Here is a 27,212-nt window from a genome sequence, read left to right as displayed (position 1 = left end):
GTGGATTTAAATTAAGCCTTTTTTTCTGCCCAAACCTGGCTTTTTCTATGCAAATTAGAATCATTATAAAATGCTCTGAAATCAACTGTCTGTGTTATTTACCTGATGCAATTAACGCTCTGCTATTACCACCCACAGCAAGCTATGAGTTAAGACAATTTTGTTTTTTAAAAGGGATGTTTGTGTACATTTTCTAGTGATAATGCCAAATGATGGAGTATTATAACCGGGCACATATCCAGGCACACAGTTTAGTCAAGCACACTTTCAGCATTTTAAAGAGCCGATTCAAGAGTCTTAATTACAGTGATGCTGTACAGTCCCAGATTGTGCTGGTCTGCAGCATTTCCCACAACCTACCCCTGAAAATCATCTGCTAGAAGAAGAATTGTAAAATTGTTTAAATTGCAATTAACATTGATTTTGAGGACACAACCCATTGTCACGGGTTGCTGTGGGAAGAAGCTCGAAGGAGGCAGATAGTCAAATGAACAGTCTTTAATAAATCCACATTGGAGAATAGGAGAACACAACCTCTTTACACAACGTAGACAGGACAAAGAAACTGAGGAAAGGCAGAGCTATTGTACTAAACCAAACGAGGGACTAATGAGTAAATTAACAAGACGCAGGTGAACAGAATGACATAAACAGGAAACAGGAAAACTAGGTCAAATGATAAAGGCAAATTGAAAACACAATAAGCAGATTATGAGACTAAAAAATACACACACGGAACGTGACACCCATTTTATCCCAGTTTCATTGTCATTTCTTTTTAATAAAATATTTATATATATATATATATATATATATATATATATATATATATGGTAAATATACAGTATTTATATAAATATAAATTTGTATAAATATATACGGTCACACATTAATTTAAGATCCAATTAACAAACCATAAACTACAACTTTTGCCTCAATAAACTACTAATTTGCTGTTTGTTAATAGTTGTTAAATTTAGGTATTGGTTAGGATTAGGAATGTAGAATATGGTCATGCAGAATATGTGCTTTATAAGTACTAGTAAACCGCCAATATATTACTAATAGGCATGCTAATAAGCAACTAATAGTGAGAATTGGTCCCTATACTAAAGTGTTGCCATACACACACACACAAAGGTTAGGACTCTCATCTAGCAAGTGTTTGTGGGACAGTCTTGGTGTTCCTGTGTGGCACCAAATTTGTTTTCTCAAGCATTTCCTTCCTGCAGTTTATTTATCGAGTCAAACCTCCTGCTTCAAGGTCATTCTTTCTCTCTTTCTCCTCTTTGCTTTCTCTCTGCAGATCCTGGCACACAGTTCCCGATCGATATCCCAAACACTGAGCTATAATACCCTCTAAACACCACCTGCCAAAATATTTATGCTACCATGTCTTACCATGATATTGCTCCGATAAAAGTCAGCAAGAAGGCTGGCAGACAAAAATCATTTTGGGGAAAATCAACAGCAGTTCAGAGCATGAAAAGACAATGCAGAAAAGCTGAGTGGATGTGGCGCAAGACGAAACTTGAAATTCACTATAGCATCTATAAAGACAGTCTTCATGTTTTCAATGTGGAACTAGCCACAGCTAGACAGACCGTCTTCTCAAACCTTATAAACAGTAACTTAAACAACACTCGCACTCTTTTTGCGACTGTTGAGAGACTGACAACCCCCCCAGATTCGACCGCAATTTCAAAAAGAAGTGACTATGTCTGTTTTTGAAGCAATTGATAGCAAAAATTTGGCAGAAATAGCACAGCATCTTAAATCGTCAGCCTGCTATCTTGAGTCACTTCCCACATCTTTTTTCAAAAGTGTGCTCAACTTTTTAGAAGCTGATCTATTAGAAGTGGTGAATGCCTCACTTATTTCTGGGACTTTTCCAAACTCCCTTAAAACTGCAGTTGTTAAGCTCCTTCTGAAAAAGCGCAATCTTGATAACACCTTGTTGAGTAACAATAGACCAATATCAAATCTTGAACAACTGAACAACTACTTAAACTCAAATGGATACCTGGACAATTTTCAATCTGGTTTCTGAGCGCATCACAGCACAGAGACAGCACTCATTAAGATAATAAATTATATTCGCTTTAATTCTGATTCCGGCAAAATATCAGTGCTGGTACTATTAGATCTTAGTGCTGCGTTTGACACTGTCGCTCATAACATGCTTCTAGAGAGACTGGAAAACTGGGTCAGGCTTTCTGGGATGGCACTCAAATGGATCAGGTCATATTAGAAGGGAGAGGTTATTATGTGAGTATAGGAGAGCATAAGTCTAAGTGGACGGTCATGACATGCAGAGTCCCACAAGGCTCAATTCTTGCACCGCTCTTGTTTAGCTTGTATATGCTCCCACTAAGTCAGATAATGAGGAAGAATCAAATTGCCTATCACAGCTATGCTGATGATACCCAGATTTACCTAGCCTTATCTCCAAATGACTATAGCCCCATTGACTCCCTCTGCCAATGCATTGATGAAATTAACAGTTGGATGTGCCAGAACTTCCTTCAGTTAAACAAGGAGAAAACTGAAGTCATTGCATTTGGAAACAAAGATGAAGTTCTCAAGTTGAATGCATACCTTGACTCTAGGGGTCAAACAACTAAAAATCAAGTCAAAAATCTTGGGGTGATTCTGGAGACAGACCTTAGTTTTAGTAGTCATGTCAGAGCAGTAACTAAATCAGCATACTATCATCTCAAAAACATTGCAATAATTAGATATTTTGTTTCCAGTCAAGACTTGGAGAAACTTGTTCATGCCTTTATCACCAGCAGGGTGGATTATTGTAATGGTCTCCTCACTGGCCTTCCCAAGAAGACCATTAGACAGCTGCAGCTCAACCAGAACGCTGCTGCCAGGATTCTGACAAGAACCAGAAAATCTGAGCATATCACACCAGTCCTCGGATCCTTTCACTGGCTTCCAGTTACATTTAGGATTGATTTTAAAGTACTTTTACTCGTTTATAAATCACTCAATGGCCTAGGACCTAAATACATTGCTGATATGCTCACTGAATATAAACCGAACAGACCACTCAGATCATTAGATTCGAGTCAGTTAGAAATACCAAGGGTTCACACAAAACAAGGGGATTATGTAGCCCACAGTTGGCTTCCAGAAGAGATCAGATGTGCTAAAACATTAGCCACGTTTAAATCCAGACTCAAAACTCATCTGTTTAGCTGTGCATTTGTTGACTGAGCACTGTGCTATGTTCACACTGACTGCACTGTATTTTATGTATAATCATTTTCTATTCTTAACTGTTTTAATTTAATTTTAAATCAGTTTCTATATCGTTTTAAAATTCCTTGTTTTTTTAATTCCTTGTTTTTATTGCTGTAATTATTTTTAATGACTATTTCACTTTCTTTTATGTAAAGCACTTTGAATTACCACTGTGTATGAAATATGCTATAAATAAACTTGCCTTGCCTTGCCTTAAAAACACTGAGGGAGGCAGATAGATGATTAACCTTCATTTTATTTTGCTGATGTTTCAAATAGTTATTTCTACCCCTTTTCCACCCTTTTTTCCTCTCTTTTCATTTAGATACATAACACAGAGAATATGTTCAGCCTTCCAGCATCATACTCATTCTGTAGTATATCATATAAGCCTACCATGCACAGTTTGAGAATTTTCTGTATGCATGTAATTAATTGCACACAACATAAAATACTGTATCAAACATGTGACATGATCAACTTTACCTTCTTTTTACCAGTGTTTTTATTATTAACTAAAACTAATATATATATATATATATATATATATATATAAGATGAAAAATCATCTAAAAGTTTAATTATACCTAAAACTGAAATAAATCTATTTAGACATATTCAAATTCAAGTATTTAACTATAATACTAAATATTAAAGTAGCACTGTCCATTTCTCATTTCTGCTGTAATTACTGAAAAGAAAGTAATGACGGCTGGAAAAGTATTGTTGTTGTTATTGTTATTATTGGTAGTATAGTAGTAATAGTATTGGAAGACTATAGCAAATCACTTTAGGAGGCTTTTTGAGCCAAAATTTGCAACATATCCTTCTCAACTGTAATTAATAAAACTGAATTTAAGAATACTAAACAATACCCAATGAGGTAATGTATCTACAATTTAACATACTGCTGTTTAAAATGTTTATAAAGGCATATGAATGTGTTCTGTTTCGCATACTATTACAAAAATAGTAGGTAGAATGCGGTGTGTTAGCACAGTATTTACCATTATTCCATTTTGAACATAGCCAGACTGTGGTCAAGTTTTGAACACCTTATAGTTATATGGGTAAGATGATTTTCCCCAGTGTATTCCTTCATGTTCCCTCCCCTCCTATAAAACACACAAAGAGGACACAGACACCGCCCGGGGTAAGCTCCTTTGTGAGGTTGTGTTATAGGTGTGTTCATCGCATTGATCGAGTCTTTGTCTTGTGTGTCACTATGTCATTTTTATTGCCAGCGAGTGTGTCATTAAAGCCTGTGTGTCAGATATAAGTTACATTCCATCAGTCTATTAAGCTGTTTGAACGATTGACCCTTCTGATTTGTGTGAAGTCATCTGAGATGAACTGCGTATGGCTTCATTATTAGGAGACGGGGGTGAAGCGGAGGCGTTAAGGGTGGCAGACGTCCCTTTGTGAGTCAGTCACAATGCTGAAGTGAAAGGAGGCAGGATGCTTAACATGCAAATGAGACGAGAGAGAAGGAGAGGTCAGGGTGGACATCGCTCAATGTCACATTAACAAGTGCTTGTTCCATGATGGGGTATTAAATGCTGAGTGTGAGAGTACGGCAGCTGCATCTCGTTGGCTCTTTTCTGTAGCATTTACAAGCAAAAATATCTCTGCCAATCTGGAATGATCCCAAAGTGCTCATTCAGAGAGAAAAAAATAGCTTATTCTAAGATGTATATCACTTACTGGTTATTTTATCCCATTGACACATGACATTTGAACACCCATCAACTGTTTGACCTTGTGCATGTAAATTAACTATAAGGAGTGGCAGAAATTACCTCCCTGTCTCACCAGTCAATTTTGTAGATATGCTTAAAATGGCATACTGTACTACTATACTATTCATACTATTTATTGCAGTAGTATGTATACCAGGGTTATTTTTAGGCATTTTTAGGTTATTTTTTATCATTTATAATAGTGAAACATAATAAAAATATAAATATCAGATGAAAAACTAAATGAAAAAAATAAATAAATAAATATATATACTGTATATATTGTATTACCAACTGAAATGTTTAATTTGAAGCATTAAAATGAATGAAGCCTACATAGTAATGTAAATAAATAAATAAATAAAAATGACAACAAAAAGGTACATGACAAAATTACAAACAAAAATAAACTAAAGTTAAAATGCAATTAATGTTTTATTCATTAATAAAAACTATAAATATTAAAACTTTGTGGAATAATTTTTTACACAATATCATACGCTTAACTTTGTTTTCCATGAGTAATATCAGTTGCAAATTTGAAAATATTTTTCTTGATTTGTTGTCTGAATTCTGATTAGCATGCCAGCATACTACTCTTACTACAGCTGATATTATATTCAGTTAATTTGTCCCAGTGGAAACAAAAGATCAAATCATATGGCTAGAGTAGTTAAATTAGTTTGCTATTCCAAATTCAGCCATGTTTTATTTAGACTGCCAGATCATTTTATGCAGAATTGTATTGAAAATAAAAAATAACAGTATTTATGTTCAAGATAATATCTAGACACTACTCACTGAGCTGTAACATAAGTCATGTGGCAAAATTATAGCTGTTTGAAATATTTAGGGTTGCCTATAGCACTATTTCACATAATATTTAAAACAATAATATGCAGTACTATGTACTGCACTGTATTCAATAAGCTGCATGTATGCTGGTATTCCATTTCAAATATCTGACAATCTGTTTTTACTTCGCTGGATCTCCATCTTAGTATCTGCATCCATCTAGTTCTTTCCATTTAGTATTCTGATTCTTTCATTATTCATTCCTGTGCTCAATTCCAAACTCATCTGACTGCTTGTCAATTCTTCTCTGTCTAGACTTTCCATCCATTTCTTCACACTTCACATCTGTCTCTTCATCACTGTGATCTGTGTGTCTGGCCATTGGGTTTAGTGTTGAGAAAGGAAATTCAGTTTGTGCCTTCAAAAGGAATGGTTAAGTTTAGGTCATCATTCACGCAGTTTACAGATATGCAAGTTTTCTTTGATTTATGTTTCTATTCCAGTCGGGGGTTTTGTAAGGAAGCTATAAATGCTTCTAGGTTATGCAGCTCATACTGGCTGATCTCATGTCAGTATGCTGGGTTATCCATTAATTGCTGATGGCTGAATTGGGATATGGGAGGCTGTTCCAGGATCGGATTTAATGTCCTGTTCCTACAGCTCTATAAATATTTTAGATGGTGGGCAATAACCGTCCCCATATGCTCCCTTCAACTGTCTGTGGTACTTACACCAGCTCTATACTGATTTAAAGGCCATTGCAGCTTGCATTCTTACCAGGGATAAATTCACAACTGTACCCATTCATTTTCTGCCAGTGTAAGGTCGAGCAAGGTGACTGCCACGGTGACACCTTGCTGAACTCAGTCAAGCAATAAACCTAGCTGAGTTCCAGAGATATATCATAAAGAAATAGGATTGTGATATTTCTAATCTGTAAATACATGCATAAACAACTGAATTCTACACAATATGACTTTTTCAAGAGTCAGTATCATTATTATTAAGAAATATTTGCTTTACTTGTGCTATAGAATGCAACATGACGTGGGCTACTGAAAATGTATAAAGTGCTGAGAAGAGAAACTCTGAGCGCGTTTTATAATTGTAGACATTGCTTCCCCCTAATGGTCAGATTGATGTCAGTACAAATAGCACACATATTATAATTAGACTGTAGCTTTTAGGCTATTTCTATTTTTATTTTATTATTTCACTTTATTTAACTTTACACTGCTTTTTCCATTGTAATTAAGTATTTGGACCAATGTCATTGTACTTTTCACACATTTTGTACAGCTTAGATTTCGTTGCTTTGCAAATGTACTGCTACAGTTTTTGTCATGCCAATAAAGAACGCGTAAATTGAAATATTAAATTGAGAGACACTATCTAGTCAATAACCCTAAACCTTCAGAAAAAATCTATTTCAATTTATTTTCTATTATTTCTTTGGGGTTTGCAATTTTTACAATCTATATAGCAACAAAGTGTGTGCTTAAATACACTTTAAAACCCTGATCTGTGTGATGATTAAATTAAATTAAATTAAATAACTCACGGAATTAAGTTTTAAAATTTAAGGTACTCAAATAATGTTGTAAATTACTGGTGGTTTGCTAGTTTGGGGCCGGATGATTTAGTCATTTGTAACCATCGGTGCTGTAAAAGGCAATAAACACAATATACAATTAATAGGCTATGTATACAGCAGCATAGTGAGAAATAAACATAGGTTTGGTAAACAAAAAAAGAAAGAAAAAAAAAATCTTTAGGGTTAACTTTTCCCGTATGAACTTCTACCGGTGTGCAATTGAAAGCATCCTGACCAACTGCATCACAGTCTGGTACGGGAACTGCTCAGCTGCTGACCGCAAGGCACTACAGAGGGTGGTGAAAACCGCCCAACGCATCACAGGGACACCACTCCCTGCCATTGAGGACGTCCAGAGAAAACGCTGTTTACGTCGAGCTCGCGGCATTCTTAAGGACTCCTCTCACCCTGACCATAGACTGTTTAACTTACTGCCCTCTGGGAGGCGCTTCAGGAGCCTCCGAACAAGGACAAGCAGACTCAGGAACAGCTTTTTCCCTACAGCTGTTTCCCTACTAAACTCTGCCCAATGACACCCCCCTCACACACCACTACAAACTCTTCACCCCTCCCCATCATTAAATCGATAAAAAAAAAAAAAAAAAAAACAATCTACACTGAGTACTATGTACTGTAAATTTTATTTCTATGCACTTTCAATGTTCATTGCACTAGTGTTTATATATCTTAATTTATAGCTTATTCATATCCATTTGTAATTATTTTCATAGTTTTTGCTCATAGTGTACATTTACTGCACAACCCATCTGTGTAGTATGTTCATATCACCCATCTGTATATCATACTGATAGTATTAAAAACTTGTAAATTATGTCCATAGTACTACTGCCTTATCTGTATATTTCTGTACATATGTAACATATTGTAGGCACTGTATATCCTGTACCTCTGTTTATTGCACTTCTGGTTAGATGCTAACTGCATTTCGTTGCCCACCTTACATGTGCAATGACAATAAAGTTGAATCTAATCTAATCTAATCTAATGTCTTCAGCATAAGGCGGAACCTTTGTTCTTCTGTTTGTTTTACCCGGATCGATTCTGATGTAACATGCGTAACTATACAAGTAGTGAAGTAAGGTTTAGCCTCAATAAATCGCCTTTTTGCACTCTCCTTAAACAGTAGTTGATGTAAACATATTATTTCATTGATGTGATAGTATTTATTAATGTGTTTTTGAGCGAACAGGTGCATTTCGGGCTGTAAAAGATTTTTATAAACTTTAAATCGAATGAATTTAAGACCTTGAGATGATATCCGGCTTGCAGTAAGATGTTAGACGTGTGTTTCACTGTTGTGTATTATGATTAAGTTACAACTTCTTCAAACTTGTAGGAAGGCTTTTGTCTATTTGTAAAATGGTTTAAATGCTGACTGATTGGCATCTGTATATGTAAAGACTTCAACGCAGGATGCAAGTGGATAGACATGAACCATAATAGTCAAATCAGTTAATATAAATGGAAAAATGATAATTTCAGAAACCATAAAGCAAGCCTTCTTGAACTCAGCATCCCAATGACTGCATGAATAATGCATGAATCAGTCAGTGTATCCCAAAACTGACTTAAGCCAGCAAAAATAGTAATTCTGAGAGAATTGATCTAACAATGCTGAGGACAAAGGCATTGCCTCTACTACAGACACATATAGCAGGTTATCCTTTGGTAGCTCGGAGAGTTCATCAGCTGGCCTCCATCAAACATGTGTGTGTGCTACCTGAGAGGAGGCGTCAGGCTCTTCTGTACCCCTTTAACAGTCTGGAGGAGCACCTGTCTTCACAGGTCAGTCAGGCAGAATTTAAGATCTTTTATCCCAGCTTGGAGGAACTCTGTCAGGCAGAGACGCTGTTCACTCCCTCCTCTAAACATAGTATTGACTACTCTACTTCTGCGGTCCGGTTAGACCATGTACCTCTTCTCAAACCACCAGAGGTAAGATTGTCTTTAGTAGTCATCACTTGATTAAATGTGAACCTGGACCACAAAACCAGTCTTAAGTGTCAATTTTTCGAAATTTAGTGTTATACATCATCTGAAAGCTGAATAAATAAGCTTTCCATTGATGATGTCAGGATCGGACAATATTTGGCTGAGATACAACTATTTGAAAATCTGGAATCTGAGGGTGCAAACAAATCTAAATATTGAGAAAATCACCTTTAAAGTTGTCCAAATGAAGTTCTTAGCAATGCATATTACTAATAAAACAAATTAGTTATATATTTACATTAGGAAATTTACAAAATATCTTCATGGAACATGATCTTTACTTAATGTCCTAATGATTTTTGGCATAAAAGAAAAAATGATACTCTTTGACCCATACAATATATTTTTGGCTGTTGCTACAAATATACCCCAGTGACTTAAGACTGGTTTTGTGGTCCAGGGTCACAAATGACACAGTGGCCTCAAAATTTGCCTGAATTTAAAACTGTGGGAGAGGAAGAAATATGATTTCAGTTTGCATCTGGGTTGTATGTTTATTTTAGCATTTTAATTCATTTAGATTGCTTTCCTATATTAATATTACATTTATAATATTAAGTTTAAGTAATTTAAAGTCTTCTTGTGGATCTCTGGTTGAGAACCACTGCACTAGATGTTTCAAACTGTGTCTCGGGTTTGCTTTGAGTGCTTGTTTGTATTGCAGGTGTGTTTTATGGGCAGAAGTAATGTGGGGAAATCTTCTCTCATCCGTGCCTTGTTCTCTCTTGCGCCGGAGGTAGAAGTGCGAGTCTCTAAAACTCCGGTGAGTCTATGTATTGGATGTTCTCTGCCGTTCAGTCCTCCATGGTCAGAAATGACTCATTCACAGTCTTCATTTTCACTCAGGGCCACACCAAAAAGCTGAATTTCTTCACTGTTGGAAAGGCCTTTACTCTAGTAGACATGCCGGGGTATGGACACAATGCCCCACGGGACTTTGTAGAGATGGTTGAACCGTACCTTCTAGATCGTCAGAAGTAGGTTGAAGTTGATAGTTGTGTGGTTTTTTGGGGGGGCTTTTTTTATTAGTTCACAATACTGATATTTGTTTTTGCATGCTTGAGTTTATAAAAAAGTAAATTCTAAAGCTTGTCTCATTATATATAAATGAGTGATAGAATTCAAAATTGTTCTTTCTTTGATTTCCTCATTTATGTGTCTCTAGTCTGGTGAGGACGTTCTTGCTGGTGGATGGAGGTGCAGGTCTGCAGAAGGCGGATTTAGTTGCTGTGGAGATGTGTGAAGAGTTCAATTTACCTTATGTGGTGCGTTTGTCTCGTTCTTTTACTGTGACTGTCCCGCAGGGGTCGTTAGAGTACTATATGCTGTTATCAACATCTGTCTATATCAGTGGTTTGCAACTAAAGGGCTTCAGACAAAAGAAGGCATCAAAATAAACTAAAACGCCTGAAACTTGGGATTTTGTTTTATTATTTTTTTTTTATTATTCACCTCCTCAACAGTTCTTGTTTCATTAAAGAACCAGGGTTAACACGGTTAGAAAAACCTGGATTTATGAGGTAGTAAAAATGGGATTTTTAGACATAGAATTACATGTTATTTAATAAAATCTTATTACTCCATGAATTTGAGTTTTTACAGTTTACTTTTAGCTTAACAGAGTTTCAGTTTTATTATTTGTAGCAAATAACAGCAAAAAAAAGCTTTAAGCTTGATCTAAAACAGATTCATGAGTGTTTTGAATTCCATTCAAAGTCAGATTTATTGAAATACAAAATTTCCCTGTGTACTTTTCACAATGAGTGTCAGAGAAAGTATCTTGGCATTGTGTTGAGGCCTCTGTTTTAATGACAACAGATGTAGATACAACAGTCACTGACTACACAGTCTGAAAAAGGAAAAAAAAAAAAAATTATTGTAAAATACCTATGAGGAGAGTCAGTCCTAAAGATTGAGTTTTAAAGAAATAAGAATTGATCACAGTGTGAACAAAGCCAAAAGTACTTGTTCATTTCAAAGGTTTATCCCTCTTTGTGTTCCCAAATGAGTATTCCACATTTAATGTCTCTTCATTGAAAACAATGCATACTATATATATATATATATACACATATACACATACATACACACACACACACACACACACACAAACACACACACACACACACACACAGAGTCATGGCCAGAAATATTGGCACCCTTAGTAAATATGATCAAAGAAGGCTGTGAAAATTAATCTGCATTGTTAATCCTTTTGATCTTTTATTTTAAAAAATCACAAAAATCTAACCTTTCATTGGATAATAATAATTTAAAATGGGGGGAAATATCATTATGAAATGTTTTTCTCAAATACACATTGGGCACAATTATTGGCACCCCTAGAAATTCTTATGAGTAAAATATCTCTGAAGTATATTACCATTCATATTCTCAATTTTGAGCACTCCAGGGTGATTATGAACATGAAATTAGCCAGCCAGCAATAGGAGGGAAAGCAAAGCCCAAATTCCCTTAATCATCCATCACAATGAGAAAAACCAAAGAATATATTTCTGATGTGCAGCAAAAGATAATTGAGCTTCACAAATTAGTGAAGTGGCTTTAAGAAAGCCATAGGAGAAAGCCATTTCTATAGGAGAAAATTTAGAGCTGTTAAACTGGCAAATGGAGGTTTCAAAAAGTATTGAATTAAAAGGGTGCCGTTAATTGTGGCCAACGTGTATTAGAGAAAAACATTTATTTCATAATGAAATCATATATTTCAAGAAATAAAGGCTTGAAATATTTCACTCTGTGTAATGAATCTATATAATATATGGGTTTCACTTTCTGAAATGAGTGACAAACAATATTGACCTGTTTTTTTAGATGTACCTGTGTGTGTGTGTATGTATATATATATATATATATATATATATATATATATATATATACATACACATACACGTACGTACATACGTACGTACGTACATACATATATATTGCCATATTGTAACAATTTTTTTTTTCTCTCTGTCATGTTTTAGCTGGTGGTAACTAAAGTAGACAGAACCCGACGGGGTGCTTTGTTGGCTCTTGCTCTACAGCTTCGGGACTTTATTAAAAATCAAACCAGCACATGTTTCCCACAGCCATTTCTAGTAAGGTGAGATATGCAGACACACACACTCTCTTTTGTAACTTCTTTTTAAATTATGATAATCATTTTGCATTCAGAAAAGTTTACCCAAACAGGGTTCAACATTTTGTTGTTTGTTTGTTTTTTTCCTGTTTGTCTGGTTCCACTGCTATATATTTTCTTTACAAAAACTTTGCAACTAGCTGGAAAATATAGACACACAAAGTAACTCCATTAATTCAAAAACACACATTTGCTGAAACACTACTACAAGTCCATTCTGACAAACCTCATTTATGTTAGCCAGATAAATAATATTATCTTGGTGTCAAATCAGCAGATTTTGTAAAAATAAAAAAAATCACAGTTACAATGAAATAAAATAAAAAAAATTCAAATAAATGCTGTTCTTTTAAGCTTTACATTCATCAAAGAATCCTGAAAAGAATGCATCATGATTTCCACAAAAATATTAAGCAATGCACCTAAAGAGAATTAATCTAATACTTTAATAAGAAATGTTTATTGAGTAATGGTTGCTGAAAATGACACTGCTGTGAGTGTCTGCATTTCGGCTATATCGGCCATATCATGGATTGTTACACAATTACAGCGTCATTGGAATGTTATAAGATATTTCACATGTCATCTTGCTGATGTGCATATGAGCAGGGATGAGTTTATAATGCACACTCATCCTTCGTCACTTATTTTGGATTTATGTGAGTGTGCAACTGAGGTTCTCTTGATCACCAGCAATTAGATAAATCCTGTTACACAGATATATCAGTGCATCTGACCTGTAATTTTATAAAAATGAGGAAGGTTCTCTCTGTTTGATGAAGAATGTTAATGTGGTCAGATGGTTATCAACTTGCTGATAAGATAAGGCTAAGAGTTCTGGAAACAGTTGCATTTGCTTTGTGTGTCAATACAGGAGGTCGCTTTTCACTGATAAGGTGATAAGTAGCATACATTATAACATGTACATGTAACTTTTTTTCTTTCTCTCCTCTTCCTTAAACTTGCAGTTCAGTCCAGTTCTCTGGGATTTATCTGCTCAGGTGTTTTATAGCACATGTAACAGGAAATCTACAGCTTGATGCTAAACAGTTGTGAGTGTACTGCAATGCATTTCCACACGTCACAAAGACAAACCTGAGGTCTGGACCCAATGTCATAAAACCAATTTCAAAATGACTGATTTAAACCATTTAATTACTGAATCTATGTATTTATTATTTTCAAATGCAGAGGCTGGTATCACAGTATTACTGGTTTCAGGATTCATGCTGCTCTTAAACTCCCTGAGTGATCCAGTAATCAAGTGTATGATTTAACAACATTTATATTTTAGTGAGATCTTAGGTTATACCACAAATGCACATCCCTGTCTGTTGCTGTATAGTCAAGTGGAATATTTGTTGTTCTAAATAAAATGACAGAAAATGAAATGTTGCTCTGAATGTTAATGAGTGACTGTTCAACTTTAAAACTTGCTCTTAATTTTGTAGATTAAACCAGCATGATATGATCAGATTGAGTTTCAGATACGTTTTTCTGTTAACAAAATTACTGAAAACTGTGGCTTATTTATAGAATTAGTTAATTACTGAACATAAATCCCTGTGAATGGGTAAAACCCAGTGAATAGTTAACAAAACATTACTCTTGAATTTGATCTCTCATGGTCATTTCTTCTCCATGGTTTGTTGTAAACCTGATGTGCTATGGTCTATGTTACACACTTTTCAGACGTTACTCTTCCTAAATTAATCGTGGTAAGGAGGGTCTTGTAATTTCACCTGAGAGTTAACATTCTTACTGTGTATTACAAGGTAATTATCATTGATTGGACAATAAAGCATATCACATGGTTTTTCAGTTGCAGATGCTTAGAGACTGAAATCCATTCAGTTTGCCAAGTATTCTAAACCAACACCAAAACTAGATTCAGGAACTGTTTTTTTTTTATTATTATTATTTCGTTTTAAAAGTGATTTTAATATATATTTTTTTAACCTTTAGAATTCAAAGTTCAAAATGTTTAGGAGATTCATTAATCTCATAGTATAATAACTGCTTGGTATTTAACCCCACAAAAGCCATGCAAAGACTGGAATAGAGTCTTTTTTAAAGTTACAATTGGGACATAGTATTTATCAATTAAAAGGGACCTTCAGCTGAAAGAGCCTTAAACAAGTAAATGTTTATGTTTTTACTTTTTTACAAACCCTGCGAGAGCGATATGTACCAATTCCATCAATGTACTTTGCACCTAAGTGTCCTTACAGATGTTATACTGTGTGTGGTTATATAAGTGCCTCAAACGGTTTAATTTTTTTTTTATATATTTAACTTTGTGACCAAAGGTACATGTGTGCATTTATGTATTGAAAGAAAAGTGAGTGTAGTACCATGCTTTCCTATAGTCTCCTATATCTCTAAATGGTCCTTTAAAAAGAGTCATACAGTTTGACACTTTTTTTTTTTGTTTTTCATCCGTATGACGCACATACAGTTTTGGGTCAGGCAGGCATCATGTCTTCTTCACTCAGAAACAGTGGGTGTGGCGATGGTACAGGGCCATACCTGGAGAAAAACAATAAAATTTATGTGCCACAGTGCAAGAGGGTGCAATTGCATTTATTGTGTCTAAACTTTTTATTGTTTTTTTATTTTCTTTTTTTTACGCACACTCTTTCTTTTATGTGTTGGCATTTGGACACTGACCCCATAAAACATTTGCAGCAAGTTAATTATTTTTCAACAGTTTTTCCTCTGAATTTTATAGACCCCAGAAATATATTAAAGCTCTAAGAGACAGGTAAAAGTTCACTTTTTGTCACCCGGGATGCAGGAAAGAGGGAACTAAGGGGGGAAAAGGTGTTTCAGAAAATGTTTAGACAAAATCTGGAATCTTAGCTCATTTTCTCAAAGAAGCATCATCTCTGCAACCTTTTCGATTGGAATCTACACCATTTTCCCTACAGTATCCTACTTTTATTTCTAAACCCCTTCATTCAAACTCACTTTTGTCAACATGTGCGAGCAACCAGAGCCCGTCTGTCCCGTAAATGCTACCATCTGCACGGGCACATCCTGCCTGGTGCCCCGTGATCCGTTCAATGACATCCTCAGCACGGTGATGAGCACCACGCTTACCGTCATGCTGGCATTGGTCATGTTTTCAATGGGTTGCACTGTCGAAGCAAGAAAGCTCTGGGTGCACATCCGCAGACCCTGGGGCATTTTCATTGGTTTCCTGTGCCAGTTTGGCATCATGCCCTTCACAGCCTTTGCGCTTTCATCGATTTTTAACGTGCTTCCAATCCAGGCTATAGTCATCATCATCATGGGCTGTTGCCCTGGAGGTTCCAGCTCCAATGTTTTCTGCTACTGGCTTGATGGAGACATGGACCTAAGGTGAGACTATCAATCTGTTCACTTTTCAATATCATTATGTTACATGTAACAGTGAAGGCTTTCTAGATCCCAGAAATTAACTGTGTAAACACCAGCTCTTTTAAACGTGAAGTCTGTGGGTTTTAAATGCAGCAGTATCATTTGTAAATTCACTTCATTGCTGAACTAGATTTTTTGCTGTTGTATCTGCTTAGTAAATTATAGTTATAGATGGAACTTTTGTTTCTAAAATTATGTAGAATTTCCAAATTATTTTCTTTATTTAATATTGTATTGTTTACTATTTTAGTTTAATAGTAAGTATAATAATAAAAGTATTGTGATTTATAGTATATTTTAGAAAGTTTTAAAATATTTTATTGTCCTTTAGCATAACTAGACCCACATTATTTGAATAGCACTTGCAAATTGATTAGATTTATCGTAATCCATTGATGCATGTTTATAAAGACAGAATGACTATTTTTAGAGCCCGACTAAACGCTGATTTCTACCACCCATAGCATCAGCATGACGGCATGTTCTTCAATTCTGGCTCTGGGAATGATGCCTCTTTGTCTTTTCATCTACACCAGCGTCTGGACTTCAGGCGATGCTATCCAGATCCCTTACGACAGCATCGGTAAATCAGCCTCAAATGACCTAACCACACGATTTTCCGTTTTATGTATTTGATTGGTCTTTTGTCTTAAATGTTGCTGATAATCTTTCAAGGAATCACACTAGTGAGTTTACTTGTGCCTGTCGGTATTGGTATATACACGAAACACAGGTGGCCCAAAGCAGCCAAAAAGATCCTCAAGGTAAGTTTTTGTTTCTGTGTTTAATATTGTAAACTCTTATGCATGCCATGTAGCTTCACGTGTGTTTTGTTTTTGCATGTATAGGTGGGATCTGTGGTAGGAATCCTCCTAATCATCATCATTGCAGTCATAGGAGGTGTTCTGTATCAGTCCTCATGGACCATTGCTCCTTCGCTTTGGATCATCGGTACCATTTATCCATTTATTGGCTTTGGTCTGGGCTTTCTCCTGGCACGCTTTGTGGGACAACCTTGGTACAGGTAAAAATCTGTCAATTTTGTCTTCCCATAAAGCATTAGATGGTTTGTTGGAACAGTTAGCACAAATCCTATGAAATGTGGCAAAAAGTCTGAAGAAAAACACTTTGATGGTTTATTTCTCATGAACGTGTTGCAGGTGCCGCACCATCGCTTTAGAAACAGGCATGCAAAACTCCCAGCTGGCCAGTACTATTACCCAGCTGTCCTTCAGTCCTGCGGAGCTTGAGCTCATGTTCGCTTTCCCCTTAATCTACAGTATCTTCCAACTAGTTGTAGCTGGGATTGCAATAGGACGTAAGAAGAAACTCTTGTTCACTCTGCATTTACTCATTGGGAATATGATTGTTTGTTTTGGATATCATAACATTCATTTTACTTTAAAATGTTGCTAACTCATATCATGATGTCCCTTGATGTATTTGCAGTTTATTACTCAATAAAAAGCTGTAGGCGAGGTACATCGGCAGAGGAGGATGGGGAAGGCGCACGGAGCACAGTTGAGGATCAGGACAAGCAGAATTACGCCTTGGAGAATGGTGGCCTTCACACTGATGAGAATGGCAACACTGAGAATAAGGACAAAGGTACAAAGTTGTGAGCCAAACATCATTCTGCTAGCCTGTGTAACCAGAGCGGTCAGCACTGAACTTCTGGAGGCATGAACTTTTGAATAAGTTATTCAAGCTCAACCAGAGAGTATATCGATAAACTCAACCCCAGTTGAGACAAGTGGATGCACTTTCCTACATTATAAAAAAGTGTTTAAACATATTTTTTACGATGAGTTTGCCCACAGGTTTACTAACACAAAGCTGTATTTTGTCTGTGTATTGTGTTATGTTTTGTCTTTGGTCTGCAACTTTCAATTAATATGCCTTAGATTCCGCATATTTACTGAAATACGCTGACTCTCCTCAAATGCCCTAAAATTACTAGTAATTCCAACACCAATGTGATAGAAGTCAAATATTTGATAATTTAAGAAAACATACATTACATATGTCTAGTAGGTTGAATGTAAGCTAATTTATTTAAATGTTACTTTGTATAAACACAATTGTAATGGACCTTTAATGTTTTGCTTTTTCAATTATTTATGTATGATACAGAAAATGTATACTCTCATTGTACGCCTTTTTTTCTACCATATTTGAGCAATGGTACTTTTCCACGTACATGATTAAAACAATTAAAACAAAAAAATAATAATATATATATTTTTTTTAATTGCTTTAAATTACATTTAAACATTAACATAAACATTGCTTACAAGCTCTCAATATATATATATATATATATATAAAACACCATAAATAAAAAATGTGATGTCAGATCTTGATCCTAGCAGACTTTAAAATGTCATGATTTTTTTACTACACCAGACGCTGGTTATATTGGGCATGTATTATATACTTGAGGATAACTGTTATGAGATTGCTCTTAAATCAACGTATATACGGTTTCATAAACCTTTGTCCAAGAAATATTACAAATTGTTGGAATTTGATCGAATTATTCTGCTGAATAATAATCAGCTCAGAATGGCTAAATGGTCTTTCAGATATTCTGTCATCATTTGCTCACCCTTATATTGTTCCAAACCTTTATGACTTTTGTTCATCTGTGGAGCACAAAAGAAGATATTTTTATGCAGTTTGATGAAGAATGTTTTGGTGCCTATTGACTTCCATTGTGACATTTTCTAAAATATCTTTTACTGTCCGTATGAGAAAGATAGGACACGAGGTTGAATAAAAAATGATGAGAGAACTTCCCTTTAAGCCCTCATATGTATCTTTAATACCACAGAGAAATAAGGCAAGAGACTGAGAGTCACACAGTCGTAGAATTTGGAAACAGAAAAGGGAAGTTTAGTTCTTATTCAAATGTTCTGACATGGTTAATTACCTCTAGTGAAAAACAGACAGCTATGAAGATGGTGCCTCTATTCTCGCTCTTCATGCTGTTTCTGAAGACTTCATGTGTATGTCCTTGGCTTGCTGATAAATGCCTGTTCTACAGTGATGTGGAAGAGTTTCCTGTTGCCACAACCTGTGTTGGAAAAACAAACATTGCTGAGTGCCATCATGTCACTGACATTAAAGAAGACCTGCATGGACTTCCATCAAACTTGCTTAACCTCTGCATTCAAATGGAACGAGGCTTTCATGGTGCCTTGACTCCAGACTCATTCTCACAATTTGCTTCTTTGGAATACCTCGAAATTACTGGATGTTTTTCAGAGATCCCTCCGGAGGCTTTTAATGGATTGACCAATGTAACTTCATTAGCATTGTCTTTCTTGTCTTCAGAAATCTGTTGTGAGGTAGCTCTTGATTTCAGTCACCTTCCATCACTTAACAGTTTGACTCTTTTTCAGTATATATCATTATTGGCACCAAATGTTTTTGAAATGATTCCTCAGTTCCAAGAATTAATCATACTCAATGTGTGTTTGAAGGATATATCTGAGGTCCTGTGTCGACTGGCAAAAGCAAAATCTCTGAAGCTGTTTAAGCTAAAGGAATATGAGCTAAATACACTTCAGTACCCAAACTGCTCAAGGTTCAACACCTCTGATAGTCACATATCTACGGTGTTCGATATTGAAGAGTTACATTTGTATCTAGGACAGGTAGATGAGGGAGCTTTATAAGTTTTGGGAAATCTCTTTATATTGGATTTTGTTTCAAACACTGATTTCCTCAGAGATCTTTCTTTAATTGGAGTTCATAAAATCAGTACTTTGATCATCAGAGTGAATGTGCTTAACGTTGATGACTTGTCTACAGCAGCAAAGTTATATTCAGTTGAGTCTTTAGATGTCCGTTATGATAATATTCACTTGCCACCAACTCCTACTAATGTCTCAAATGGCTGTGAAGATATTAAGGGAATTATTCTCAAAGGTAACATTTATAGTTAAGATTGTAAATGTCTTAGATGTACATTCAGTCTTTCAGATTTTCAGAAATCTCACTATTGTTAACATAAGGCATGTGCTCAGACCAAATGATTTCCTGTCTCTATGTTCTTCATTTCCACAGACAGTCAAAAATATTTATTTTATGATGCTAAACACAAACAACATAGATAAGATAGTTTCCCACCAATTTTTGTGTTTTTCAGATCTTGAAATTCTGGGCTTATCCATAAGTAACATTTATAACATAGAAGATTTTGCTTTTATCGGATTGCACAAGTTAAAAGAGCTAAACCTCTGTAGCAACAAGTTTTCTTACATTTATCAACACACATTCAGTGGTTTATATAGACTTTTGGTCTTAGATCTTCAAGGAAATCCTATAATTCATATTGAATCGAAATCATTTGGACATCTGATTAACCTTAGTTCACTTCTGCTTGTTCATTTAAAAACCTTAACGCTGGAAAACATTGAATTGACGAAGCAGCCAAACCTGGCCATAATGTTTCACAATCTGACAAAACTACAGACGCTGATCCTGACAAACTGCAGAATGTTCTTTCTGGATGGAAGTTTGACCAAAGACTTGAAAGCATTGACGGGTCTAGTGCTTATGCCAAAAGATAACGTCAACATCCTTCAAAACTTGGTGGAACATCTGACTAATTTGAAGTACCTCCATCTTCTAAACTTGGGTCTGTACTGCAATTGTGATAATGCGTGGCTGGTCTCATGGGCAAAGGACAACAGGAAGGTGCAGGTTGCCATGTTCAAGCCCTCCATGAAAGAACTGCAGTGCTTGGCTAACAATGGAATCGACCACCTAAACTTTCTTGATTATTCCAAGGTGAACTGCTCATTCGATATTGAATTTGTGTTCTTCATCTCCACATCCGCCTTTTTGTGTGTTTTTATTATTGTGGTCCTGTCATATAAGTTTGCAGGCCAATATATTGCGCCATTCTATCACATTGCCAGCGGATGGTTCCGAGAGGCTTTGCGTGTGAACAGTAAACACCAGTACCGCTATGATGTTTTTGTGTCTTACAGCGGTAAGGATGAGCACTGGGTCATTGAGGAACTTCTTCCAAATTTAGAGCGGCGGGGCCCTCCTTTTTTGCGCCTCTGCCTGCACAGTCGGGACTTTCAGTTGGGACAAGACATTGTGGAAAACATCACGGATAGCATCTATGCAAGTCGCCAGACTCTTTGCCTCGTCAGTCACAACTACCTCGGTAGCAACTGGTGTTCTTTGGAGATGCAGCTGGCCACCTACCGGCTTCAAGTAGAACACAGGGACATTCTTATCCTGGTCTTTCTAGAAGGGATTCCGTCTCGCTTACTATCCTCCCATCATAGATTGGCCCGGCTGGTAAAAACTAGAACCTATCTAGACTGGCCACGGGACCCAGAAATGCATGAGGCATTCTGGGACAGGTTGTGGTGTAAACTGAGCTCTAATAAAATCAACTAGGCTTTATTATTGTATAATGTTTAGTTCCTTGGGGAAAGAAAGAAAATAAATTCAATTGGCAGATGGGTAAGAAAAAAAAAATAACACAAAGCTGCATTTAAAGCGATTGTTTTATTTTTTTCTATTTAACTAAATTTTTAAAACATTAATTTTCAATTCATAAATGTGTAATGACCATTTTGTAATGCATTTACTTTTTATGAGTGTATAAACTTAGTGTCGCATTAAATATGATTCACTAGGCAAACATGATATTTGGCTTTTGCAGTTAATTATTTCACATCTTTTAAAGTTAAGCACACTTTACAGTCTTTCTCAATTGCTTTGACTCAATTCTGAGAATGAGTTTTTTTTTTTTGTTTTTTTACTCAAAACAATAAGTTCAGATGTGCGAACAATTAGTTTCTTGTTCACATCTGATTTGGATTTCTTACTGATTTAAACAGATTGCGTGTGTTTTGGCACGTGAGAAAGAGTACAAATGTCTACTTTGCACAATAACTAAATGCACATGTTGATCAAAACTGATTTACTCTCACTGAAATTGTTCACAAATATTTGGAAACACTTTTTTTGTACAATTTTTTTTTTACATTTTCCAGAAATTGACTGGAATTGTTCTGCCCCTCGCCATTGTAATCAAGCTATCGCAATTTTGCCAATCTGTCATGTTTGAAAGCATATATATGGAGTTTGCCCTGCACAGTCACTATTTTTGAACAAGGAGGAACATAGCAGTCATGGAAAAATAGCAGCAGCTACAGCAGTACTCATTTTGGTGGCATTTGCCAAGTTACTGACACAAAAACTAGGTTTTGAAGCATGAATTACGTTTTGGTTTCTACATTTTGCAGACATGCAATAGTGTTCTGATGTTCCAGCAAACATTTGTGACAATTACACTTACAGTTTAAAGAATGTTAAGACTGTGCCAAAGAAAAACTCTGTCTAAACTGATATTGGGAGCAACTACTGAAATTCTTCTGATAATCTCAACCACAGACTATTTCTGAATGTGCTGATAAGATCTGTACAGTGACTACACTTATTTTGGTCCATGCTTTTATGCAAATTTGTTTCGGTTCTTGTTTTAAGATGTGTTTCCTGGAACACCTTCCTTAAGGGGGATACATCTTTTATATATTCTTCTCCGCCCACAATAAGAAGCGTGTTAGGTGACTCTTTTATGTACTGTATAGTGCATTTGAAATTAGTGTGAAATCAGTATGTTTTTAGTAAGTCAATTCATGAATCCAATTATTAATCAAATTATTATACTACTGGGCTGTCAAAACTTCTCACACCCTTTTTGTGTGAGTAATCATGATTAAACGCACACATCATGAAATTAAGCATATAGCCTACCATTTAACATGTTCATTTTGTCATTATTTGCTATATCCTGCAAAGTAAACCAATAGGGGAGAGCGGGGTATGTTATCACAATTTTCACACAACTACTTAATTGTGAATATAGATTTTAATTTTTAAATTGAAACCAGAACTGGAAATATAAACAATCATGCCTAGAGAATTTGTAAAAAACTATTATTTCAATCCAAACAATACACATTTCAGTCAAAACACATTAGGTGGCAAGACCACTTTACTTTGAACTTTAAACTCAAATGTTCTCTGGCTTGCGCATAGATCCATGATAACTGAATTGAATGCTGCAGATAACTCGCTTAACTTAACTTGTTTAACCTCTGAACAAAACAGATGCCCTGTATCTGACTAATGAGACTCATCTTCAGAGTCACAATTCTGGCACACATAAATTGCCTGGCCTGAGGTGCAAGCATCATGGGCCCATTTGTTGCATTTTACACATTTTACCCAGGTCTCGTTTGGACGACTGTTTGAAAATGGCTCCACACAGACGAGGCAGAAGCAGTCTTCATCATCTGATGATGATTCTTGTATGATTTTGCCTTGTTCCAAAGTATCAAAAGACACGTTATTGTCTCCTCTATTTTGTGCAAAATAATAATTTTTAACATTCATACCTAACAAAGTTGTATAGCATAGAATTTAAAGTGCAAATTTTTTACTTTTTAAGCCGAAAAATAAGAAAATTGTGCTAACCTCAGATTAGAGTGCTCTTGACCACATGTGAACAGGAAGTTGACTATAGAAGAAGTCGTCACACAAAGTGGCTTTGATTTTTGAGATAGATCCTCTAGTGTTGGAGTTATGAACAGTGTGACAACTTACCCCACTCTCCCCTACATTTGAAGAGTGATTCTTTAAAAAAAAAAACTATCTGCAAGTTTATTTCAAGAATTTGTTTTCAAAAAAGGACACTAGGAGACTCCAAAAGGACACCAAGTGATAGAAGTCGTCCATATGCACACCAAAGCACACACTAAAAACTGATAATAAAAAAAAAATCCAGAATATGTGTACAGTAGACAAGTCAAGTTGCGATACCGAACAGGACCGCATAGAGATGCCAAAACCCCTAAACCAACAATGACTGCATATGCCAGGGGTCACCAGACAAGATCCTGGAGGGCTGGTTTCCTGAGTTGAGCTACAACCCTAATCAAACACACCTAAAGCAGTTAATCAATGTCTTACTAGGTATACTTGAAACTTCCAGGGAGATTAAACTTTACCTCATTTAAACGCAATACTTCGATCTAAATAATGCGATTAAGCTCATAATCGCAGCAAGCATAATCGTATTAACGTAGGTGTACGCCGAATTTAATCGAAATATACAGGCATGTAAACACCTTGCGCATGCGCTTGTTTCATACATGAATAACGTGACAACCACCTTTAATAATACGGAGATTAGAAACGATGGCGGGGAAAAAAGCATCGCATTTCTGGGGAAAACACAACTCGCTGCCACCAGTCTCTGTTCCTTACCCTCATCCACAAACAGCGAGTAGAACGCGACGGCAGCGTAAGCAAACGAATTGCCATCACTTCTATGGCGCCAAAAAAGCGTGGAAAACTAGGGCTGGACGATATGGCCAAAATTTATATCACGAGATATTTCTTAATTTCGGTCGATACAATATAATTCCAATATCGATATGAACACTATTTAACCCCTGTGCATCAATAAAAAAAAAGTTACACTTAGGTCCATAGTGGACAAAAATGTCCATGTCAAAAAAACGGTCATAAAAATTGGAAGCTTGGGAGCAGAGACTTAAGTGTGGTCTCATTTTAAAGAAGACCCATGGCAGATTATAGTTGAAGTACAAAAAGTTTAAAAAGTGAAACCAAAAAAAAGTTATACAGGTTTAAGTTTATGAAAATGATTTATGAAAAATATTTTGTTATTTTATGAATATTTTATATATGAAACATGTTGAACTCTAAAGCTGCTAGAAAATCAATATATATAGAATATATAGGCCTATATAAAATCAATGAATATAGAAATACTTTTATTTAGCAAGCATGCTTTAAATTGATCAAAGGTGATGATAAAGACATTTATAATGAAACAAAATATTTATATTTCAGATAGATGCTGTTCTTCTGAAATTTCTATTCATCAAAGAAACCTAAAACAAATTCTACTCCACTGTTTTCAACATCATAATAAATGTTGTTTGAGCAGCAAATCAGCATATTAGAATGATTTCTGAAGGATCGTGTGACTGGAGTAATAATACAAAAAAATCAGCTTTGAAATCACAGGAATAGCTTGCATTTGAAAATATTTTCAAATAGAAAATAGTTATTTTAAATGGTAAAAATATTTCAAAATGTTACTGTTTTTGCTGTGTTTTGGATCAAATACAGGTGCATCTCAATAAATTAGAATGTCGTGAAAAAGTTCATTTTTTCTTGTAAGTTATTTCAAAAAGTGAAACTTTCATATATTTTAGATTCATTGCATGTAAAGTAAAACATTTCAAAAGTTTTTATTTTTTTTATTTTGATGATTAGAGCTTACAGCTCATGAAAGTCAAAAATCAGTATCTCAAAACATTAGAATATTTACATTTGAGTCTCAATTAATGACCATCCCTACAGTATAAATTCTGCGTATCTCTTGTTCTTTGAAACCACAATAATGGAGACGACTGCTGACTTGGCAATAATCCAGAAGACGAACATTGATGGCCTCCACAAAGAGGGTAAGTCACAGAGGGTCATTACTGAAAGGTGTGACTGTTTACAGAGTGCTGTATCAAAGCATATTAAATGCAAAGTTGACTGGAAGGAAGAATTTGTTAGGAAAAGGTGCACAAGCAACATGGATGACCGCAAGCTTGAGAATACTGTCAAGCAAAGCCGATTCAAACACTTGTGAGAGCTTCACAAGGAGTAGACTGAAGCTGGAGTCAGTGCATCAAGAGTCACCACGCTCAGATGTTTTCAGGAAAAGGGCTACTGAGCCACTTCTGAACCAGAGACAACGTCAGAAGCGTCTTACCTGGGCTGTGGAGAAAAAGAACTGGACTGTTGCTCAGTGGTCCAAAGTCCTCTTTTCAGATGAAAGTAATCAAGGTCCCAGAGTCTGGAAGAAGAGTGGAGAGGCGCAGAATCCATGTTGCTTGAAGTCCAGTGTGAAGTTTCCACAGTCAGTGATGATTTGGGCTGCCATGTCATCTGCTGGTGTTGGTCCACTGTGTTTTCTGAAGTCCACAGTCAACGCAGCCATCTACCAGGACATTTTAGAGCACTTCATGCTTCCTTCTGCTTTATGGAGATGCTGATTTCATTTTCCAGCAGGACTTGGCACCTGCCCACACTGCCAAAGGTACCAAAAGCTGGTTCAGTGACCATGGTGTTACTGTGCTTGATTGGCCAGCAAACTCGCCTGACCTGAACTCCATAGAGAATCTATGGTGTATTGTCAAGAGGAAGATGAGAGACACCAGACCCAACAATGCAGATGACCTGAAGGCCGCTATCAAAGCAACCTGGGCTTCCATTACACCTGAGCAGTGCCACAGGCTGATTGCCTCCATGCCAAACCGAATTGATGCAGTAATTAAAGCAAAAGGAGCCCCTACCATGTATTGAGTGCATATACAGTAAATGAACATACTTCTCAGAAGGCCAACAATTCACTAAATTTTTTTTTTTTTTGGTCTTATGAAGCATTCTAATTTGTTGAGATGGGTTTTTGTTAAATGTGAGCCTAAATCATCACAATTAAAAGAACCAAAGGAGTCATCGGATGCAACATGCCCTTTTACAAGCTGTTTGAACTGAAAGGTGTGTTGGCAGTGTGTACACAACCACCCTATAATGATAAAGGTCCACCCAGGTTTTTTTTTTATCTCATTAAATCATTTCTTCTTTCTCAAATCGAGCCGATCTCAGATACCTGTCTGTGTGACATCACACCAACCCAGGCCCTCACACGATTGTTTGATTGACAGTAGCGATTCAGCACAGACTGGACTGGTGTCTTACCTTAGACCCGCCCTGAGTGAGCTGTCATCAGTCCGCCATTGTTTCACCGCAAGAGCAGCTGTAGACAAAAAAGGCTCCTAAGCGATTGAGGTGTTTTGTTGTTGGATGTAATAATGAACATAGCAGTCGCCATTTACTCCCGACATCTGAGTGGCTTAAGACGCAGTGGATTACATTTGTTTTCGAAGGGAATGTGCCCACGATCTACCTAAATGCATTTATCTTCGTGTGAATCATTCGTGATCCAGCTTCACCTGCACAAGAAGTGAGTATAAGGGGTCTTTTATGAATCTTTGCAAATTGCCTTTCCTAATAACGTGCTAGTTAGCAAGTTTCACGATGAATGGGGCTAAAGTTTACCATCTCTCAGAGAACTGCTCGTCACCCCACAGAAGAGAGGGGTGGGGTCAGCAGGGCTCATTAGCATTTAAAGTGTCATGGCTGTAGACAG

General features: G+C 36.1%; 2 protein-coding genes and 1 pseudogene across 4 annotated transcripts; all 3 read left to right on the top strand.

The window, feature by feature from the left end:
- Window positions 1-8,429: 8,429 nt before the first annotated feature.
- On the top strand, window positions 8,430-15,102 carry LOC306877043 (GTP-binding protein 8-like). 2 transcript variants are annotated; one of them, XR_013784866.1, is made up of 7 exons: window positions 8,430-9,336; window positions 10,058-10,156; window positions 10,240-10,370; window positions 10,559-10,658; window positions 12,384-12,502; window positions 13,507-14,079; window positions 14,130-15,102. XR_013784866.1 is itself a non-coding variant. In XM_079428564.1 (7 exons), exons 1-6 carry the CDS (start codon window positions 9,013-9,015, stop codon window positions 13,592-13,594), a joined length of 861 nt encoding a protein of 286 aa, XP_079284690.1. In that variant the 5' UTR covers window positions 8,430-9,012; the 3' UTR covers window positions 13,595-13,638; window positions 13,730-14,011. The 2 variants fall into 2 exon arrangements, 1 of the variants encoding a protein (XP_079284690.1); XM_079428564.1 differs by lacking the exon at window positions 14,130-15,102 and having other exon boundaries at window positions 13,507-13,638; window positions 13,730-14,011.
- A 416-nt stretch (window positions 15,103-15,518) lies between these two features.
- On the top strand, window positions 15,519-18,146 carry LOC306877479 (ileal sodium/bile acid cotransporter-like; the record flags this gene model as incomplete). Its single annotated transcript, XM_079429245.1, has 6 exons — window positions 15,519-15,901; window positions 16,405-16,523; window positions 16,616-16,704; window positions 16,789-16,964; window positions 17,101-17,258; window positions 17,390-18,146. The coding sequence occupies 6 exons, from the start codon at window positions 15,519-15,521 to the stop codon at window positions 17,560-17,562; spliced, it is 1,098 nt and encodes a 365-aa protein (XP_079285371.1). The 3' UTR covers window positions 17,563-18,146.
- A 754-nt stretch (window positions 18,147-18,900) lies between these two features.
- Window positions 18,901-21,364, top strand: LOC306877125 (annotated as a pseudogene). Its single transcript has one exon. The product of its transcript is annotated as an uncharacterized misc_RNA (transcript).
- The last annotated feature ends 5,848 nt before the right edge of the window (window positions 21,365-27,212 follow it).

This window comes from Barbus barbus (assembly GCF_936440315.1).
Source record: "Barbus barbus genome assembly, chromosome: 11".
NCBI classification, from domain to species: Eukaryota; Metazoa; Chordata; class Actinopteri; order Cypriniformes; family Cyprinidae; genus Barbus; species Barbus barbus.
The sequence above is the reverse complement of the archived record's forward strand: the minus strand, read 5'-3'. Positions and strand labels throughout refer to the sequence as shown.